We start from the raw sequence: 18,797 nt of genomic DNA, 5'->3' as shown, positions 1-18,797 counted from the left end.
GGACTGCCTGGGGATCCAGTAACGGCTTAAAATACAACAGCTATTATAGTCATTTTTAGTATGGTCAGAGTGTAGCAGGATGCTTCATTCTTATGAAACTCACCCATCAAAGCGTCTTGATATTTAGTTTTTCTTAGTAAATTCTGGTGAACATTAATCCCTGGCTTGCTTTTTTTTTTTTTTTTCCCTTTCTCCTTCCTGCTGCACATGCACATAGAAGTTCCCACTCCAGGGATCCAATCCATGCCACAGCAGCGACCTGAGCTGCACCATGAGGGAACTCCTCCCTGGCTTTCATTAAGAAAGGGAAGAAGGAGTTCCCACTGTGGCTCAGCAGGTTAAGAACCCGACTAGTATCCATGAGGATGCAGGTTCAAACCCTGGCCTTGCTCAGTGGGTTAAGGATCCAGCATTGTCACAAGCTGTAGCATAGGTCTCAGATGTGACTGGGATCTCAGATGCTGTGGCTGTGGGATAGGCCGGTAGCTACAGCTCTGATTCAACACCTAGCCTGCGAACTTCCATATACCAAGGATGTGGCCATAAGAAAGCCAAAAAAATAAAAATAAAAATAAAAAATAAAAGAAAGGGAAGAAATCTCCCCAGTACACTCTGAGACGGAGTCTGCTGGCAGTTGTTTTTTGTGCTGTGACATAACTGCAAGGGCAAAAGCCAGAATAAGTTTAACTCACCAGATGTAAATGTATTATGTGAGAATAAGCATGCAACACCTTTTTTTTTTTTTTTTTTTTTTTTAAGATTGTTGAAAATAGTAATCTGACCAATTTCCTAATGTGTAGTGAATGAGAAATACTGTTTCAGGAGTTCCTGTCACGGCGCAGTGGTTAACGAATCTGACTAGGAACCATGAGGTTGCGGGTTCGATCCCTGCCCTTGCTCAGTGGGTTGACGATCCGGCGTTGCCATGAGCTGTGGTGTAGGTTGCAGACGCGGCTCCGATCCTGCATTGCTGTGGCTCTGGCGTGGGCCGGTGGCTGCAGCTCTGATTAGACCCCTAGCCTGGGAACCTCCATATGCTGCAGGAGCGGCCCAAGAAATGGCAAAAAGACAAAAAAAAAAAAAAAGAATACCATTTCAAAGGTGGTTAGTAAGGATTGTTTCTCTGAAGGATGCTAGTCTAGTGGTTTTCCTCTGTCTCTGTATTTGCATTTGCAGATGAGGCTGTATTTATTAAATTTTTTTTTTTTTTTTTTTTTTTTTGTCTTTTGTCTTTTGTTGTTGTTGTTGTTGCTATTTCTTGGGCCGCTCCCACGGCATATGGAGGTTCCCAGGCTAGGGGTTGAATCGGAGCTGTAGCCACCGGCCCACGCCAGAGCCACAGCAACGCGGGATCCGAGCCGCGTCTGCAACCTACACCACAGCTCACGGCAACGCCGGATCGTCAACCCACTGAGCAAGGGCAGGGATCGAACCCGCAACCTCATGGTTCCTAGTCGGATTCGTTAACCACTGCGCCACGACGGGAACTCCTATTAAAAAATTTTTGAAGATTATAGTAGAGTTGATTTACAATGTTCTGTCAATTTCTGCTGTAAAATTTCTGCAATTTATGACTATATATATATATATACACACACATATGACTTTCTCCTCCCTCTGAAAATGTGAAAAATGAAAGCTATTGCCCAGGCCAGAGGAGAGAACTTTGAACTGTTACTGGGGGCATCCCAAGCCATGGGGCAATCTTGGAAGCCCAAGATGAAGAAATATTGCACCAGGAGTTTCCATTTGGAAGGCGGGCGAGAGAAGCACAGGGCAGTAGTTTCTGTTTTCAAAGTGCAGCCCGAGGGCCTCCCGTTTGGGGAAGTCACAGCACAAAGCAGTCAACAAGAAACAGAATACATTTCACATAGAACAGTGCGATTTAGGTACTTCAGGAGACCTAAGTTTTAGCTTTCTGCACAGGAGCATAGAAGGTGTCTGTTGCACACACATAGCCTTCAGAAAGGAAGGCCAAGCCTGAGAGGATGAGGAACCAGCAACCGGGGGATTTATCAGCCCATGCCCCAACGTGAGAACGCTATCTCCAACCCAGCACCCTCCCTCTCCCTTCCGTGGCCTCCTTCCGTGGCTGTTACCACTTTGCCCAGTGATAGCAAAAGTTGGTAAGTGCGGGATGTCCCCTCTCATCCTGTCTGCCCTTCTCTCCGAGTCCTTGGGTGGGGGTGGGGATGCCACGGAAGTGGCAGGCACAGAGGTACCCCTGTATCCCTTCGGGCAGCCAGGTGCCTCTTCAAGCTTATCTGGGATGCCGTAGGGTGCTGCTGGGGGCGAGTAGAATTGAATGATGCACACGAGGTCCCTGCCGGGCTGATGGAAACCCTAGTCCGCCTCAAGATGTTGAGTTAGGCCAGCAGGTCCATCAGCCAGCAGCTGCAGGGAGCCCAGGCTCGGCTGGAGGAAGCGGTTTTTGTTTCAGCTACCGCAGGAGTGAGACCAAAGCACAAGGAGGGTTAGCAATGGGGGTAGGGCATGGGGTGGGTCAGGTGGTTCCCAAGGGTGGGGGAGGGGGAGGAGGCCCTGAATCTCCTCCCCTGGATGCTGTGTCTGCTGTCTTCTTAGAGACTTCCAAGCTGAATGCTCTGACAGTGCACGCAAGTTTTGTTTAGCTTTGTCACTGAGAAAGACAATATGAAAAAGTTCAATTATCACTGAAATCCACTCACATTATCATAAAAAATCAGACCTACTGGATTTTTTTTTTTTTTAAGGGTCGCACCAGCAGCATTTGGAAGTTCCAGGGCTAGTAGGGGTTGAAGCAGAGCTGCAGCTGCCTGCCATTGCCTCAGCCATGCCAGATCCCCGCAGCATGGCCACTTACACCACAGGTCGAGGCAATGCTGGATCCTTATCCCACTGAGCGAGGCCAGGGATAGAACCTGCATCCTCATGGATACTAGCTAGATTTTTTTTTTTTTTTTTTGTACTTTTTGTCCTTTTAGGGCCGAACCCGCGGCATATGGAGGTTCCCAGGCTAGGGGTCTAATCGGAGCTGTAGCAGCTGGCCTACGCCAAGAGCCACAGCAACTCGGGATCCGAGCCTCGTCTTCGACCTACACCACAGCTCACAGCAATGCCCAATCCTTAACCTACTGAGCGAGATCAAGGATCGAACCGGCAACCTCATGGTTCCTAGTCAGGTTTGTTAACCACTGAGCCACGACGGGAGCTCCCACCAGTTAGATTTTTAACTTGCTGAGCCACCAGGGAACACCCAAGACACCTTTTTTTTTTTTTTTTCCAAGTCACATATAACTATTAATTTATTCCAGTTTATCCCAGTATTCTCTAAAAGTATTATATTTTGTGAATAGGAAAAAGACTGGAAAGCAGTGGCTTGTATTTTATTTATTAGTATAGACCCCATTAGGTTTACGTAGGCTAATGTATTGACCGGGTCACCTACCCATTACAAGCCTATTAATGTCTCAATCAGCTAATGGAGAAAGCCTCTTCAAGTAAACTCCAACACTGCAACTCAGTTTTTTTCAAGTGCATTTTACTGGCTGCAAACAGCTTCCAGAGCTGTTTTGTAATGTACTTTGGTAACGACTTCCTGAATCAGCCCCCCAGGTGGTTGCTCCTGGGCAAGCTTGAACCTAACTTTTCTCGCAAGCTCCTAAAAGAGCAGAATTGCTTTTGCAAGCCTGGGCAACCAAGTCTTGACAGAAAAATGCAAGTAAGTCTGCAAACTTTTTCATTCTTTTCTGTCGTCCTCTCAGCTCCAATAATCTGGGTCACCAGATCCGATCTTTGCTCATTAAAAAATGAGTTTGGATAAAACCGCTTAATTCCCTCCCCGCAGTGAAATCTGCTATTGCAAAAGCAATGACCAGCCAGAGAGAACCATGTCGGAGAGGACATGTCACCCCCCTCCCCCAAATGCAGCTATGTTCAGAAGACCTCTATGTAGGAAGTAAGACTAATACTTAGTTCCCAGAAAATTAGGTGTGGTTTTTTAATGAGCTCATCCAGGGAGAGGTTCCATGTTTCTATTTTTAAAATGCTTATAAAGATCATCCTTTGTTGCTCAAAGACAACGGATAGAGCGAGACCGTCTCACTTTACAAGGAGAGGCAGCTACTCGGCCAATCCAGTTTCCAGAGAAAAGACTAAGGGAGTTGATACTTCAGTTTCAGCCGAGACTAGGATAATCTGTTCCTGAACCCGGGCCAAATTCCACGGAGTCCGCGTCCGGGCTTCGGCCGAGTCAGGGCGGCAGGGTCGGTCCCAGCTCACCCCCACCTGCAAGCCCAGAAAAAGCCCAGTCCCCTGGACCAGGCGGGTGGGTAGTCCAGTCACCTGGAAATGGCACACGGCCCACGTGATTCTTGTCGCCGCACTCTAGTGTTTAAAATAATCTGGGGGGGGGGGGTGTGATCTAATGTCCTCAATCAGTCGTCACCATTTTTTTGGTTTGTCGGGCTCACTTTTACTAACATCTTGGACGCCCGTCAATCACCTTGTTAACCATCATCTCTGCGGGACCAGAAGCGTGGGCCTTGCTTCACATCTCAGTTCAGCTCACCTGGGTCCTCCAGTAATTCTCATAGGACTTCCTTGGGTGGGAATCGCAATTCACTTTCCACAAGAGAAACGTGGAGAGCCTTAGAGCGGGTCCGCTGCAGCCTTGAAACTATGTGTGCGTGTGTGCGTGCACGCGCGCGGCGCGCTTGGGTACTGAAAAGAGACGGATGTGGATTCCGTGAGGACGTTTGAATCTGGGCTCTGTCCCGCGCGTCCAACGTCCGGGTCGCTAGGATACAGAGCGTGTCTGCTCTACTGGACCTTTCTTTCTCCCGGCTGTCTTGCAAAATATCTTGATACTCCGGAAGTATTGGCGGGGGCGGTATGTATGTCTGCGCGCGCTGCAACTCGGTAGCTGTTGGGATGGGAATGTGCTGCAAAGTGGATTTCGTGGAGAGAGGCGTTATTTCCCTAGAACTTTCTTCCGGCTTCGCCGGGAGTAAACGCTTTCCATTCAAGAAGGAAGAACGCTCTAGACGAACTTTGATCTTTTTCCCAAGCAGGACAGAGAATCCCAGACTCGAAACTGAGGTTAGGAGATCAAGGCAAATGCACTCTGTAGTCGGGCAGTGCCACAAAATAACTAGTTCCAATAAAGACTGTGAAGAGCGAAACCAAGTTTTGGGGGCGGGTACCCCGGCTCCGGTCCAAGTGCTCTCCCCCGGGTTCGGGTTTACCCTGCGGCCGTTTCTCCCAAGCCCTTAAACTGTGTCCGTGCATGCAGACCAGGAATCCCCTCACTCTCTTCGAGTGACCTGAACCGCAGTCTAAGCAGGGCGGGCCGAGGTTCTGGGAAGCTCCCTGCGCCTTCTGTAGCGCGGTGGGGAGAGCCCGCGGTGCCTCTGTCCTCCTCCCCTCCCTAGCAGACATGAACACTAGCCTGGGGAGATAGGGGGCGCCGGAAACGGCCGGGGACACTGGAGTAGCGCCGAGGGCGCCAGCACCGTAGGAATTACGATCTTCCATAGGGCACTAGGAAGGGGTGCGGAAGTAACGTCGCACTTCGCAACTCCGCATCGGGGCGCTCGTCTACCTTCGGGCCGGGTCCCCAGGTTCGAGGGAAAACTCGTGGGTGTTTTCCCAGGCTGTGGGCCGGGACCGCGCTAGTGGTCCTGCCCGCGGGAGGCGTGGCGAGGCTGATCAAGCGCGGGGTGTCCTCCCGGGTCACGCCTCCAGCTCCGCCCCGCGCCCCGAGGGCAAAGGCGGGGGGCGGACGGGGGGAGGACGGAATTTCCCAGCGCGGGGGTTCAGGCTGCCCCGCAAGCCGGCGGGCTCTTTCTGTTTACGGAGAGAAAGGGGAAATGGAAAAGGCGGGGAGGCGGCGGCTGGAATCCGCTGCGCCTCCCCTCGGCCGGCTCAGTCTCGGTGAGTCAGGGGCCGACGAGGGCGGCCCGGGTGAGCGGGCGGCCCGGGGCTCACTCGGCCGCTCGGGCCTGGACAACGCGCCACGCTCCGGGGCCGGTCGCCCTGGCTCCGGCTTCTGCCGCCGCGGGACCTCGGGACCCCGACGCGCCCGGCTCCCGGGGGCGGCCTGCCAGCTCTGCAGCGAGTCGTCGGGGAACGGCGGCTGGAGCGTTCGGCCCGCGAGGTCGCGCGGAGGCCACAGGTGACGCAGAATTCGGGGGCGTCGTTCTGATAGCAGCGCTGAGGGGTGCCCCGGCGATTCCCACTGCGTCCGGCGGGCCGGGGCATCGGAGAGGACTCGGGCTCTGGGGGGTGGGGGCGTGCCTGCCTCCCGCCGCGGCGTTTCCGTCCTGCGTGCCGGTCGCCGCTGCAGCAGGCACGGATGGAAAGCACCTTGCGCAAGGGTCTCACGGGGCGCCGCCTCGAGACTCCTCCCCCTTCCTCCTCCTTCCCGGATCCCTAGCGCGTGAGCAGTGCCGGTCCACGCAGTGCGCGGGAAGGCAGGGACCCGCTGTCACCGCGCCTCTCATCGCGTGCACCACTGGCACGGCTGCACTCTCCCTGCTCAGACCCGGTGAGTGCACCCGGGGGCTAGGGGCCCCGATGCCACTTACGACGGGGGCTCCTCTAATTTGCAAGTCCTTTAAGGCTCCCTTTGCCTTAAGGAACCGGAGAAAGGGAGTGTGGGGTGGTGGCTGGCGAGGCCGAGAGCCTTTGAATAGCTGAAACTTAGTTTCTTGCTTGTAGCTTGGATCCTGTTCTGTGACTAATAGGGTGGTTAGAGCAGAACACGAATGCTGGGCTTTTGGCCTAAGAAAGAATGTTAAGGGGAGGTGGGGGGAGTTTTTTCACAGAGGTTTCCCCGTGGAAATGCCCTACTAGGATCCAAAGGTCCAGTTGGAGAACCACGCTTAGAAGGAAGCACCTCGAACAGGTTGTCCCCAGAAATTAGCCAGAAAGGCCGCGAGCTGTCTTGGAAGTGAAACATTGCAGTGTCTATTTCACTTTTGGAAAGACATATTTTGTCCCTCCACGAAGGACTGCTCTGGATAAAAACGGGGGGAGAAGCACTAATACAGTTCTTTCCATATCTATGGGCTGACTCCTAGGTACTTGCCAATTTGAAGGTAATTTGACGCCCCCAGATCTGATGGAATCAAGTTTGTGTGCAGTATTTCTGGTCTGTCCTATAAGGAAAATTGCATCGTTGAGGCAGCTAGAGGTTTTGAAGCAGGTTTTGAAGTGGCTGTACTTCTACTACAGCTAGAGTGGCATCATTCTGGGGCTTTTTGAGGACAAAAATATTGTTAGAAAAAAATCTTATTGGAGATGCTTCCTAAAGGGCAGTGTACTATTTTAGCAAAAAATAAAAAATAAATAAAAATAAAAATCTATTAAATGAGAAGTAACAGAAGGTATAATGATCCTTTGTTAGACAGAAATTTAGGCCAATCATCTGGGCCCTTTTCATTCACACTTGCCAGGAAACCTTCAACTTTTGTTTATGGAGATGGAAGCAGCCACAAGTACGACATCTATGTTGAGGAGAAGTATTTATTTGCTCATGATTTTATGGTCACTTTCAGAAATAACTCGAAGCAGATGATTTTGACTGTATCTGCCCATGGGTCCATTTCTAAAATTGGTATAGTTCCCTACGGCGTCCGCAAGGAGGGATTTGGATTGTGAACTGTGTGGGGAATGGTCCTTGTTGCTCAAGTGGATATACCTTGACCTTTCAGATTTTTTTCTGGATGGCTACTGATCTTGAATGACTCAGAAATTATCAGCATCTTGTCTGCTTCCTAAAGGACAGAAAGTGCTGAGTTTTTTCCCCCGGGGATCTTTAGCAGGTGAACGGGTCTTCAGGGTTGTCTCAGGAGCATGCAGGTTTGTGTGAGAGGCAGCCGGCGTTGCCAAGGAATTAGTGGCAGTGGGGACGGTCACACGCTCCTCCACCTCGACACCCTGCTTCTTCCTTCCTTTCCACTGCCAGTGCCCGGATTGGGTGGGGGTGTGTGTGTGTGTGTGTGTGTGTGTGTGTGTGTGTGTTTCGCCCCTTAGGCTTTACATATAAATGCTGCAGACTTTCTGCATGATTTAAATATCAAAACCTGCCTTTCCTCTCCTGGCGATCAGCTGATTGACTTGTGAATGGTAGGGACCTTTTCCTCTGTTTCTGGAGTCCTGTGACTCCTGGGAACTTTACTTTCTCTTTGCTCAGCCATTTGATAAGTAAATCCGGGAACCTTGACATTTTTCAGCCAGTGGGGTCCTAAGTCAGGCTGTTTTTAATTCCGTTTTTTTTTTTTTTTTCCAGTAAATTCTAAAAGTAGAAACTGCAACTAAATGGCCCTGTGAAACTCAAGCTGAATGTTCCTCCATTAACCTAAGACATTCCTCTCATAACCCGACAGGCTCCAAGAGCCTGATATCAGTCTTTTTTTTTTTTTTAATTTCTTTTTAGTTTATTTAGTTTTTGGCTGCCCTATGGCATATAGAGTCGAGGATCCTGAACCCACTGTGCCAGGCGGGCATGGAACCTGCAGCGCTCCACAGCCAATCCCCCTTGCACCACAGCAGGAACTCCCTGAGATCAGTCTTCCTCAAAGATGTACAAAGTCTCAGGAAGGGAGTTTCCTTTGCTCAGATGTAACTGTGGTGATAACCGCCATCAAAGCATTGCATAGGTTTCTGCCTTTTTTTGTCTCTTCTTTTAGATAGTCTTTTAAAACCTCACTGTGAAGAAGAAGCGTCGAAATAGGTGGCCACAGCCCATTTTCAGATAAGAAAGGAAGCCTAATGCAATGTCTGCAAAGCCAGGAATTTGACTCTGTACTTCTGTTTCATGCACATTATAGCAGCTGCCAAGGTAACAGTTTATCTACTGTGTGCCAGGCGCTGCACCCAGCACCTTACATTCTAGAACTTCTTTAAGCCTTACAGCAACCTTTGAGGGGGGTGCCATTAATCGCTTCCATTTTACACTTGGGGTGCAGTGAGGTTAAAGTACTTGCCCAAGGTCTGGCAGACGCCAAAGGAGGCCCTGAGATTTGATTCCCTGCAGTCTGAGTTTAGGTTCTAGGCGGTAGGTCAGAATGCACAATCCTAGACTTCCTTCCCCAGACTTAATTTGTATATCAGACGATCATCCAGTAATAACGGACACTAAGGTGCATCGTGCTTTTCTCAAATGAAATTCTCCAAGAAGCCTGTGTCTGGGTCTTAATGGCCAAGTGGCCCCAAGGTGGAGTATTTCTTGGAGTTTTGCGCTTATGCTTCAGGTTGATGAAGCCGGTGGCTTTGAGCACCGCGTGTTGAATGCATTGCAGGCTTGTGCTTTTAAGAACCGGAAACCTCTCTCAGGGAGAGCCCGTGCTTTCCAGAGCACAGTAGTTTAAGGAGACATACCTACCTTTAAATTCTCTTAGATCGCAGTCCTTTTATCTTTAATCCTTTGAAATGGACTTGTTCCAAAATTCCGAGTAAAGGCATCATTGTTTACCCTTGATTTACCTTCTTTTTCTCATTCAGAGGCCTGCAAGGGTGGTTCCCCATTTGGATATAAGATCTGAGAAACAATTTTGGCTAATCAGAGTTAGTTGACTTTGTCCGTATCTTGCTTATGACAGATTTGGCTTCCCTGGGTTCTTTGTAATACCACAGCTTCTCCAGAGTCATTGATCCAGACACTAAATTAACCTTCCCGAGTCCTTCGGATATATGCTTTGCACTGTTAAAGAATCCTGGTCACAGGAGGGGACAGCAGGTGAAACGCATCTTCTGCTTTCTCAAACCCGTCCTGGGCAGAAAGAGGATTTGTAATTTGATTTGCTGTCTCCTTTTTAAATGAGCTGTGTAATATATTTGCATCAGAATTATCCCCCAAACTTGGACTTGTACCATCATCAGATTTGCTAAGGTTAAACTCCATTTTCCATGCTTCTGGCTTCAGGCCCTGAATTTTATTTGCAGAGCCATCTCCTGAATTTGGTAAAGAAGTTTCCTTCTTTCTTTCTTTCTTTTTTTTTTAAAGGCGTAAAAGCCACAGACCAGGCAGGGGAGGGTTGCAGCATGGTTGCAAACTCTCCAGGCCCAGAAGCCTCCACTCCTGCTGCTCCAACCCATGCTTATTATGTTTAATGAAAGTTTGTGTTCAGTGGCTCCAAGTCAGTGAGTGAGTGACCAGTGAGCTCCGTAGGTCTCAGGTTTCTCCTCTGTAACGTGAGCGCTGGACGAAAGGTCACCTAAGGGCCCTTTTTGCACTGTCTGCACTTGACCTCACACACGTGGTGGACAGAGCCCTTATTTTATGAACAAAGGCACATAGAAGCTGATTCCCAGTGCTTTCGCAAGTGCAGAGACAAACACAGGAAACTAAGTTGTGGCACTTTCTTTTGCAGACTCTCTGGGGAGCTGGCCAGGGATGGAGTACATGAGCACCGGAAGTGACAACAAAGAAGAAATCGACTTATTGATGAAACATCTGAATGTGTCCGATGTAATAGACATTATGGAAAACTTATACTCCAGTGAAGAGCCAGCAGTGTACAAACCCAGTCTGATGACCATGTGTCAGGACAGTAATGACAATGAGGAACGGGCCGAGTCTCTGCTTCTCAGTGGCCAGGAAGGGCCATGGTTGTCGTCGGTCAGATATGGAACCGTGGAGGACTTGCTTGCTTTTGCCAACCACATATCCAATGCTGCAAAGCGTCTATATGGACACCGACCCCAGGAATCTGGGATCTTATTAAATATGGTATGTGTTTTCCCCCTCACTTGAGCACTGTGTGTACAGCTTGCCGCTGCAGCTTCATTTAATGCTGAGTGGCTTTGGAACTTGGTTTAGATTGGCTGCCACGGATGGTTTTTTAAAAATGGAATTTTCGTAGGAATTACCTCCATGTGAAAGATGCAAAAAAAAGGTCTTGATTATAAGTTTCATTTAAAGAATGCTTTCCAGGAGTTCCCGTCGTGGCTCAGTGGTTAATGAATCTGACTAGGAACCATGAGGTTTCGGGTTCGATCCCTGACTTTGCTCAGTGGGTTAAGGATCCTGCGTTGCCGAGAGCTATGGTGTAGGTCGCAGACGTGGCTCAGATCTGGCATTGCTGTGGCTCTGGTGTAGGCTGGTGGCTGCAGCTCCGATTAGACCCCTAGCCTGGGAACTTCCATTTACCATGGGAGCAGCCCCAAAAAGCAAAATAAATAAATAAACAAAGAAAGAATGCTTTGCATATTTTAGGAGTCGTTTTCCACATAGGTGGTTGAAAAGAATGAATTTTAATTTTTCAATTCATTCAAGAGCCTACTTGTCAATTACACAGCAGATAAAGGCTTACTGAGAGATTCCATCTAAGAGAGGAATAAAGGCTTTGTCTTTAATATATGTTTTTAAGTTGAAATATAGTTGATACGTGATTTTACATGAGTTGCAGGTATACAGTATAGTAAGTCACAATTTGCAAGGATTATACTCCACTTATAATTACTATACAGTATTGGAGTTCCTGTTGTGGCCCAGTGGATTAAGAATCTATCTGTCAGTGGATTTAGACTACTATCCATGAAGATGTGGGTTTGATCCCTGGCCTCACCTAGTGGGTAAAGGATATGGTATTGCCACAAGCTATGGTGTAGGTTGCAAATCCAGCTTGGATTTGGCATGGTTGTGGCTATGGCTGTGGCATAGGCCAGCAGCTGTAGCCCTGATTTGACTCCTAGCCCAGGTACTTCCATATGCCACAGGTGTGGCCCTAAAACAAAAAAGGAAGAAAGAAAGGAAGGAAGAAAGAAAACGTTGGCTATATTCCTTAAGTTGTACAATATACCCTTGTAGCTTTTTAATTTTTTTTTTCAAGTTTTACTGACGTATAGTTGATTTACCATGTTGGGATAATTTCTGCTAAACAACAAAGTAGTTCAATTATCCATGTACACACATCCATTCTCTCCTTGTAGCTAATTTTATAGATAACAGTTTATTCCTCTTAATCCTCTCCCCCTATGTTTCCCCTACCCCGACCCTCTTCCCACTGGTAACCACCAGTTTGTCCTCTATACCTCTGAGTCTTTTTTGTTATATTCACTAGTTTGTTTTATTTTTTTAGAGTCCACATATAAGTGATAGTCATACAATATTTGTCTTTCTCTGTCTATTTCACTTAGCATAATACCTTTCAAGTCCACCCGTGTTGTTGCACATGGCAAAATTTCATTCTTTTTTTGGCTGAGGGTACACACACACACAAAACATCTTTTTTATCCACCTGTCAGTGGATACTTGGGTTGCTTCCATACCTTGGCCATTGTGAATAATGCTGCTATGAACATTGGGGTGCATGAATCTTTTCAAATTAATGTTTACATTTTTTTTCAGAGCTATATCCCAGAGTGAAATTGCTGAGTGATATGGTGGTTCTCTTTTTAGTTTTTTGAGAAATTTCCATACCATTTTCCACAGTGGCTTTGCTAATTCACATTCCCACCAACAGTATACATGGGTTCCCCTTTTCTCTACATCTTTGCCAACATTTGCTATTTTGTTCTTTTTGATGACGACCATTCTGACAGGTGTGAGGTGATATCTCATGGTGGTTTTGATTGCATTTCTCTGATGATCAGCGATGCTGAGCATCTGTTTATGTGCCTGTTGGCCATCTGCATGTCCTCTTTGGGAAAATGTCTATTCAGGTCTTCCGCCCATTTTTTACTTGGGTGGTTGTTTTTTTGATGCTGACTTGTAGGAGCTGTTTACATATTTTGGGTATTCATTTGAAAATATTTTCTCCCATTCAGGAGACTGTCTTTTTGTTTTGATAATGATTTCCTTTGCTCTGTCAAAGCTTTTCAGTTTAATTAGGTCCCGCTTGTTTATTTTTGCTTTTATTTCCTTTGCTTTCGGAGATGGATCCAGCAAATATTGCTACAATTTATGTCACAGAGTGTTCCGTTTAATTCATAGTTTTGAAGGCTGAATTTTTGTGCTCCTCTCTTGTCACATCTTGCAACGTCACAATATTAATACTGGCTAAATTCAGTTCTTGCAGACATGGAGTTTGTGGGCAGTACATAGCTATCCACAGATTCACTCTCCTTCATTGGCAAAGCATGAGTGACAGGTGGAATATTTGTTAGGTATGCCAAATATGCAAGTAATCGAAAATATTGTGACAACACTTAGTTGTCACAACAGAAGTCAGGTGATGTGTTCAGGTGTGCCTGGGAGTCCGTCAGTCTCTTTGTGTGTCAAAGGTGAGTGTAGGTGCTGGCTAAAGATGATCCGATTTTTTCAAAAGAGCAATTCGCAAACGAGTGGGTGGGACCTTGCAAAACATGTTTATTGATGAAAATACCTGCCTTTCTTTGGTGCAGCTACATGGCAAGATGGCACATGTAAGGAGGGCAGTCCCGAACAAGTAAAGAGTCTAGTCCAAGTGCTTTATTGTTATTAGTAGTAGTATTGTTATCACTCTTTGTGGACCACATTCATCCAATTAAAAAAGAGCCCAGTGATTTAGGTCAACTATGTAGTGAATTGTTGTGTTGGAAGCCAGTTGTGTTCAGCTATAGCCCAATTTGCAGCCAGATTGCAAATGATATTTGGAGAAAAAAATAAATGAAAGATTATGTTTTGCATAGTTCCATGACTTGCTTTGGTCTGGATATACCAAACTGTATTTGATAGTTGGTTTACTTTGAGAAGAGCACTTCTTTTTATACCTGGGAAGTAATAATTTGAAGTAAGGGTGAGACTTGATTTTCTTAGCTAAAATATTGCTGCAGAACGCCGGTTCAACATAATACGTATGTCTACAACCTGAAACATAATTGTTTATGTATTTCTCTCTTTTTAACATATTTATTTGTTAAAATGGGTATTTAAAAGGAAAACGTGCAGCATAAACCCATTATTTTTTCTTATGATAATATTTTAATAGAGACAAGCTTATTTTTTCTGGAGCATCAGACTGTTGAGAGATGGGTCATAGAATTGGGAATGTACGGATGGGAATTTGGAAAAATGATAGAGTCCAAAGCAATAGCTTCCTGAAGGTTTGGAGGTTGGGGGTGGGGAGAAGCTAATGCAGCAAAGGGGAGAAATGAAGACATGAAAAGAAAGTGAAAACCTTATCAGCAAAGGGTAAGAGTAAAATGTTGCCTTAGAAGCATGTGCTCTCGAAATGAACCAAGACATATTCAGGAGAAAATTTAAGAACAGGACATCATAAAAGGAGTCTTTAAAACTTTCAAGAAGCTTTTTGTTTTAAAAGATGATCAAGAATATGAACCTAAGCAAGACTTAAACATGGAATGGAAAAACAAGAGAAGCTTAAAATCCCCAGGAATGTAGCCCCTGCCTCCTTGGGCAGATCATCCCATGGTTGATGGCTCTGCCAGCCGTGGTTGGCTTTTCCTGTCACCTTAAAGATTGGATACATCCCTGGGACAGCTAGTAACCCATCACAGTTCTGTTTTATCAGTAATGGCATAGAAACCGAGATTTGCCATCCCAGATCAAAGCCGATCTGAGGCAAGAGGATGGAGGCAACGTTTGCTTCTGGTTTCCTTCATCCTCATGAGATGTTCTCCTGGGAAGCATCAAGACCTTCCTCTTTCCATGGTCCTCCCCCTAAGACCCTATCCAAACTCTTCTCTTCTGGCCTTGCTGCTCTCTGTTCTTCTGCTTTACAACGTGACAGCTAGTTATCTACGGAACAGATGGGTCCCAAAGTAAAGTTGACCTTCAAATGTATCTGCCTACGGACCACATGCTTTCCTTCCAGTCGTCATCTGTTCACTTGCTAGACGGAGCTCAAACATCGGCAGGGGATGGGGGGCTTTTCCAGGTGCTAGAGAGACAGTGTGGCACAGTTTGTGCTCCCTGGTAGCCTTCTGCCTGCTGAAGGAGGCGTGTAAATAGGTCATTATATGCAGTGTAGTACTTCCCACTAGAGCTACGCCCTGGTCGCTATGGAAACCGTCGGGCGGGGTACCTCACACAACCATGAGGGTGGGTAGGAGGAAGGGAGAATGTTGGAAGCTTCCAAGAGGGATTAATTGATGCCTAAATCACTGAGTTGGAATCGGCCAGATGAAGGGCATGGAGAGCCGAGAATGTGCCAGAGGAAGGCACAGACTTGGTGACCAACAGGCATAGCGCCCAGGGCATTCATTAGATAGGGTGGAGGACCAGGAATGACAGAAAAACCCTGAAGCATACGCATGATAAATGGTGGTCTGCCTGTGTGTGTGAGTTGGTGCTGCTTTCCTAAAAATAGTCTTTTAAAGATTCCACCGTCTTTCCAGCGGGACCTGGGAAGAAACTTGAGACTCAGCCAGGGTTTGCATGGTATGAAAGTGCCACAGATTGCTTATGATCTAGACCAACTCTTACCCTCATCTAGGGACAAATGACCTAACATGGGTTCTGAACCTCTTGGGTCATTATTTGGGGAGCTGAAGGAACTTGCTCTTGGATGTGGATGGCCAATGCTGGCTGCTGTTCCCCAGGAGATTAGTCATCCTGGCTTCTCAGGGTGAAAAAAAAAAAAAAAAAAGTTACAGATCCTTGAGTCAGGGCCTCAGTCTGATGCTTGAATCACTGCCTTCATCTCCAATAATTGCTGGGGCATTTTGGACTGTGCTTGGAAATCAGTGATGAAGCATTCATCATGGTCTGGGGCATTTCATGTCGTATCGGCCAGTGCTTTTTATTTTTGTTTTTTTCTTGATGCACCTGAGGCACATGAAGTTCCCCGGCGAGGGGTCAGATCTGAGCTGCACTGGTGACCTATGCCGCAGTTGCGGCAACCCTGGATCCTTTAACCCACTGCGCTGGGCCAGGGATTGAACCAGGGTCCTGGTGCTGCAGAGATGCCACTGATCCTGTTGTGCCACAGCAGGAACTCCCGGAAGGTCCTTCCTGAGCTGGTGCTAAAATCCATCTCTGACTCCCCTCAGTCCTTGTCCTAACTCATGGCTGTAAAAATGTGTGTGTTTATATATATATGGAAGGAGCAGTGGGTGAGGCTGCAGGCCCACGCACGAAAGTGCCTGGGTCCGTGTCTCAGCTCTGAAATGGACTAGTGTGGTAGTGGGCCAGTTATTTATTTATTTATTTATTTATTTTTGCTTTTAAATTTTTTTTTTTGCGAATCAGAGCGTCAGCTGCAGGCCTATGCCACAGCCACAGCAACGCCAGATCCGAGCTACATCTGCAACCTACACCACAGCTCACGGCAATGCTGGATGGATCTTTAAGCCACTGAGCAAGGGCAGGGACGGATCCCAAATCCTCATGGATACTAGTTGGGTTTGTTATTGCTGAGCCACAGCGGGAACTCCACCTTGCCTCTTTTCCTGCAGCCCAAGATCACATCCATTTCCTAGGCACCACATCACACAGGTCCCTTATGGAATTATTCTAACTTCCCTGTGGACTTCTATCAAGTGCAACCCCAGGGCCTAGTGTTTTTTTTTTTTTTTAGAATCCATGGCAGTGAACTGGAGGAGGAGTGAACTGGGGAAGGCACCCCTCTAGGGTCTGCACTTGAAGTTGGCTTTGCTACCTTGAAAAGAGAAGGGGCAGCACAGATTTCCACAAGATTATTTGCTTGGGCCCCTGGAAAGAAGAAGAAGGAGGAAAAAGAAACATTTCAAACCCAAATAGGGAAGGTCTAGGGCTCAGGAAAGATGAGGGAACTTTGCAGAACATGCACTGGCTGGTGCTTGCTTGTTACGCTGCAGGGTCAGGGATTGTCAGCAGAGGTGGCCGTGGAGAACTTGCGGGATGTTCAGAGAAAGGTCCCCAGAACGAGGGGGATTGTGAAACTGGGCAAAGGACCTTTGCAGTGTTTGATCTGAAGAGAAGGTCAGGGTGTGCTCAGTGATGTGTAGATGCAGGCATATAATAACTGGGATTCAATCATGCATAGCTTTCATTACAGCCTCCGGAAGATCAAAGGCTCTTATTGGAAGAATAAGTGCTACAGCTTTGGGGTCAGACAGACCTGAATTCGAGTCCTGGCTCTGTCACCACCTAGAGAGTTACCTAACTTCTTGAAGCCAGTTTCTTCATCTGTAAATGGAGATATGCAGAGTCCCCACCTCACAGGACTGTTCTGAGACTTCAGTGAGTTACTTTGTGAAAGACGCAGCATGGTGCCTGGCCCAGAATTAGCCCTCCGTAGATTGTGGGTATTCTTCACTCTTCATCCTCTTGGCTAGACTAAGAGGACCCTGGGTCAAGGTGGATGGTAGCAGATTCTGGATGGATAGGAGTAAGGAAAACTTTCAAGTGAAGTAGGTCAGATGGAGAAAGACAAATTTCAGATGATATCACTTATTCGTGGAATCTAAAATATGATACAAAGTAGCTTATTTACAAAACAGAAACAGACTCACAGACATAGAGAACAGACTTTGGGTTACCAAAGGGGAAAGGAAAGGAGGGAAAAATTAGGAGTTTGGGATTAGCAGCTACAAACTGCTGTATGAAAGAGCCAAACAACAAAGTCCTACTGAAGAGCATGGGGAACTATAGTCAATATTTTATAATAACCTATATGAGAAAGAATCTGAAAAAGAACATATGCATTTATTTATATATTATACTAATATATTAGTATAGTCATGCAATATATTTATAAATATACTGTTACATATTTATACATTAATATCTTTACATATATGTATATTATGTATTTATATAAAATTATATATTATATAAATATATAATATATCTTGCTATATGTAAAGATATATATGTATTTATATAAAATATGTTACATAAACATAATATATATCTTGTTACATATAATATATATTTATATATATTGTTATATATTTATACACAGACACACAGACACACACACACACACACACACACATATATATAAAGCACTTTGCTGTATACCTGGACCTAACATAACATTGCAAATCAACTATTTGTCAATAAAAAAATTAAAATAAAAATTAAAATAGGCATTCCCGTCGTGGCGCAGTGGTTAACGAATCCGCCTAGGAACCATGAGGTTGCGGGTTTGATCCCTGGCCTTGCTCAGTGGGTTAAGGATCTGGCATTGCCGTGAGCTGTGGTGTAGGTCTCAGACACGGCTCGGATCCGGCGTTGCTGTGGCTCTGGTGTAGGCCGGTGGCTACAGCTCCGATTAGACCCCTAGCCTGGGAACCTCCATATGCCACGGGAGCGGCCCAAAGAAATAGCAAAAAAAAAAGACAAAAAAAAATTAAAATTAAAAAAAAAAGTGAAATTTTCATGAAGGCGAGTTAAGCACCAGCGTGGATTCCTGGAGAATCGAGTGAAATTGGACCTGTAAGTATTTAATAGCAAGGAATAGGCAATAAAGTGATGCCGCCGAGGGCCCTGAGCCTGGTTCCCTCTGAAAATGGGGAGGACTAAATCTGTCCAGTTCCCGGCCTGCTGTAAAAGTGACCCTCCTGTAACTTGAGGTGACGTGCTTCTAGAGAGGAGGTCATATTTCAAACTCGGTGAGACCGTGGTCTCTACTGAGTCATTTTTCCTCCCGGGTCCTGCACAGAGGGCAGGCTCAGTAAATGAGAAGTTTTTAAGGGTAATGACTTCACGTTTCTAAGTATTAGTGTCACTCTCTACTTCTCCCCCTGACTCATCCTGAGCATGTCTGCTCCTGGGGTGTGGCCAAGATTAGCAAGAATGGGTCCTGAGTGAATAGCCCTTCCAGTCACCCGGATTATTCCCGGAGCAGAGTCCATGGCCCGTGTGAGGAGCCCCCCAGGCATGTGGAGGTGAATCAGGTGTCCACTCTTTCCCCACGTGCTCCACATTCCCCTGCAGCTCCTTC

At 46.7% G+C, this 18,797-nt stretch overlaps 2 protein-coding genes across 7 annotated transcripts in view; one reads left to right on the top strand and one right to left on the bottom strand.

The window, feature by feature from the left end:
* Positions 1–2,014: 2,014 nt before the first annotated feature.
* Positions 2,015–18,797, top strand: part of MAP3K8 (mitogen-activated protein kinase kinase kinase 8) — a 32,400-nt gene continuing 15,617 nt past the window's right edge. For 3 of the 6 annotated variants that reach the window (XR_014817824.1, XR_014817825.1, XM_013980209.3), the window contains exons 1-2: positions 6,425–6,526; positions 10,356–10,714. Coding sequence is in view for 4 of the 6 variants with exons in the window: in XM_013980209.3 (XP_013835663.1) it covers positions 10,379–10,714 (336 nt within the window). In the remaining 2 variants the exon portion in view is untranslated. Of the gene's footprint in view, positions 2,127–4,764; positions 4,871–5,774; positions 6,155–6,424; positions 6,527–10,355; positions 10,715–18,797 lie in introns of those variants that run through there. The other 3 variants (XM_021064742.2, XM_021064740.2, XM_021064739.2) reach the window with 3 other exon arrangements.
* Positions 3,351–8,731, bottom strand: LOC146399481 (uncharacterized). The gene is made up of 2 exons (XM_084979576.1): positions 8,693–8,731; positions 3,351–6,463 (listed from the first exon to the last, which is right to left on the bottom strand). The coding sequence occupies exons 1-2, from the start codon at positions 8,729–8,731 to the stop codon at positions 5,831–5,833; spliced, it is 672 nt and encodes a 223-aa protein (XP_084835702.1). The 3' UTR covers positions 3,351–5,830.

This window comes from Sus scrofa, chromosome 10, assembly GCF_054392235.1.
Source record: "Sus scrofa isolate SSC_HxYL_T2T_F1_AM1 chromosome 10, Sscrofa_HxYL_maternal_Yorkshire_Landrace_v2.0, whole genome shotgun sequence".
NCBI lineage: Eukaryota > Metazoa > Chordata > Mammalia > Artiodactyla > Suidae > Sus > Sus scrofa.
This window is presented reverse-complemented; position numbering and strand designations above follow the sequence as displayed.

Coding starts and splice junctions, on each gene's coding strand:
- LOC146399481 (XM_084979576.1), bottom strand. CDS start 8,731: ATGGGCTGTGGCCACCTATTTCGACGCTTCTTCTTCACA. Junction 6,464..8,692: donor TTCGACGCTTCTTCTTCACA/GTGAGGTTTTAA, acceptor GCGCGGTGACAG/CGGGTCCCTGCCTTCCCGCG.